Source organism: Palaemon carinicauda, chromosome 32 (genome assembly GCF_036898095.1).
Source record: "Palaemon carinicauda isolate YSFRI2023 chromosome 32, ASM3689809v2, whole genome shotgun sequence".
Taxonomy (NCBI): domain Eukaryota; kingdom Metazoa; phylum Arthropoda; class Malacostraca; order Decapoda; family Palaemonidae; genus Palaemon; species Palaemon carinicauda.
In genome coordinates, this window is record NC_090756.1 from 27,387,775 (window position 1) to 27,390,274 (window position 2,500).

Below are 2,500 nucleotides of genomic sequence, written 5' to 3' on the forward strand. Positions count from 1 at the left end.
TTTAATTCTTTTGTTCTATTGTTTTCTTGCTGGTTTTATCCAGGAGATGGTGAACTTTAATCAAACTTTATCATTATCTCAGTGGTAATTTAATCATCCCATGGGAAACGTAAGTAATTTATCAATTCCTTTCTGAATCGAATTCTAAATAGAACGAATTCAAATGAAAAAAAAAATCGAACCAAGATTGGGAAATCCCAAGTTGTTGCTATTGTTTTTGTACTCTTCTTCTTCTTCTCCTCCTCCTCCTCCTCCTCCTCCTCCTCATTCTTCTCCTCCTCCTCCTCCTTCTTCTTCTTCTTCTTCTTCTTCTTTGGCAAAGAAGGCAGAACAACCACTTTTAAAAGTCACTCTTTTTTATCACAAAGGAAAATCCAGAGCAGCAGTGGATGGAAGCGACTAGGGACAGCCCAAAATCTTTAACATGCTCTGCCCACAAGATCATGATTGGCTGCTGCATTTTCACAGCTGATTCATGTAAACATAACAATGATAATAATAAAAACAGACTATTATAAATTATGATATCATGAATAGTGATCCACACGGGTGGTGTCCACAACACATCCGTATACTGCTTGCAAGAACAGACGAGCAACGAAATAATGTCTGTTTGCAAGCAAAGCAAGCCACGGCAGAGCAAAGGCTATTTGAGTGGTGGCCAATCACGATGATTGTAGGTGGAGCATGTCAAAGATCTTAGGCTTCATAGTCTCTTGGAACAGAGGAGCGATGAGATAATGTTTCTTTGCGGGCGAAGTCAGCCACAGCGGAGCAAAGACCACTTGAGTGTCCTTAAAGGATAGATATTTTCTGGCGGGCCAAGGATTCGAACATATGACCAATGAATATAAGTGTTTTACTCTTATTTCCTAATCGATTTGAGATTACTACTATATCGACATTAACTAAACTAGTTTTAGTAATTACTTAATAGGCGACAGTTTTTTTTATAAACAATAATGCATTTATTATTACATCAGGAGTAAATAAAACTGACTTGAGTCAATAGATATTTGATTTATTTCATAACAAAGTCATAACAATTAAATGTAAGTCAATCGTGTCATATTTTCAAAATTAATTGTACCTTGTTTCGTTGCTGCCTTAAGTTTTACATGAAGTGTTTATATATATATATATATATATATATATATATATATATATATATATATATATATATATATATATATATATATATGTATATATATATATATATATATATATATATATATATATATATATATATATATATATATATATATATAAATGTATATATAAGTGAGTGCATATCAGTAGTGCTTACCTGGATTTTATGATTATTATTATACTGTAATTATTATTATCAATACAGAAAATAATTGCAAGTTCTACAATAGTTCCTCAGAACTAATCAAAATCAAGTCTCTTCTATGAAGACTAATTAAACAAGAAACCCAAATCAATTACCATTAAATCCTATTAATGACATCAATTAACGACATCACTTAACGACATCACTTAAGGACATCATTACCTACGAGGTTAGTTTTGAATTAAATGTTACACAAGCAGCCAAGAAATAGAGCAATAATATTGTGTTGCTGCTTGAATGTTCGATGTGACAGAAGATGGTGCGAGAATTAAATCCTATTAATGACATCAATTAACGACATCACTTAACGACATCATTGCCCCTGGAATTTACTGGGGTTCTTAATGTCCCCAACGAAGAGGACATTATCTGTCTGCCTGTCGTAGATAATGAAGACGAATGGTCTATCGCAATAGAAGTCGATGATCCTCGGAGCACCTCCGACTGACGTAATGGTGAAGCCGATGACCGCCGTGACTGCGGCGGCTTCGGTGCCTTCTTCGTTGACGTCGACGTAGGCTTTGTGGATGATGTCGGTCACGAGGAGTCTGTCCTGGGAGCTGAATTGGCTCAGGTCAGATTGTCTGGTGAAGACGTCGCGGATTCCTAGGTTTTGCAGAGCCTTTAGAGGAGGAAAAAAAAAGGGACGTATTTAGTTTAGTTTTTTGAAAATGATACATTTTGTAGTTAAATTTCTTGAAAATTAAATATTTTCTAGTTTCATTTCTTGAAAAGAACAAGGTTCCATGCATTTCTGGTCACCCAAGCAAGGACTGACCATTATTAATGACATTTAGAGCACGTTTCTCTCACCTGTTTCAAATCGTTGCTGAGTCCCGCGCGGAAGATGAACTTTGGCAGGCGAACGTGGACTCTTTGAGAGCGCATATTTCTGGGACTTATGGCATCTTGGAGTGCAGTGCTGCTCAGTTTCCTGACCAGATCAGCGAGGGAAGGTTCTCCATTCCCTGCGGAGTTTGGCAGAAGAAGGAGCATGGAAAGGTTGCTGGCAGCGTAGGGTAGCTCCAGGACGCGAGCACCGAGCTGAGCCGATTCTCCTGTTGGAGTAAAGTCAGTTCTGTATTAATGTAGGTATTTCAGTAATGGATCTTCTTCTCTGGGTACAAATAAGGGCAGCAATCAGTA

General features: G+C 36.9%; 1 protein-coding gene across 1 annotated transcript in view; it reads right to left on the reverse strand.

Annotated features, from left to right (window-relative positions):
* Positions 1-1,277: 1,277 nt before the first annotated feature.
* LOC137625759 (leukocyte elastase inhibitor-like) overlaps positions 1,278-2,500 on the reverse strand; it is a 4,484-nt gene continuing 3,261 nt past the window's right edge. Inside the window, exons 5-6 of the mRNA XM_068356654.1 lie at positions 2,168-2,412; positions 1,278-1,976 (exon numbers count right to left, since the gene is read on the reverse strand). Of these exons, the coding sequence (XP_068212755.1) occupies positions 1,668-1,976; positions 2,168-2,412 (554 nt within the window). The 3' untranslated portion in view covers positions 1,278-1,667. The remainder of the gene's footprint in view (positions 1,977-2,167; positions 2,413-2,500) is intronic.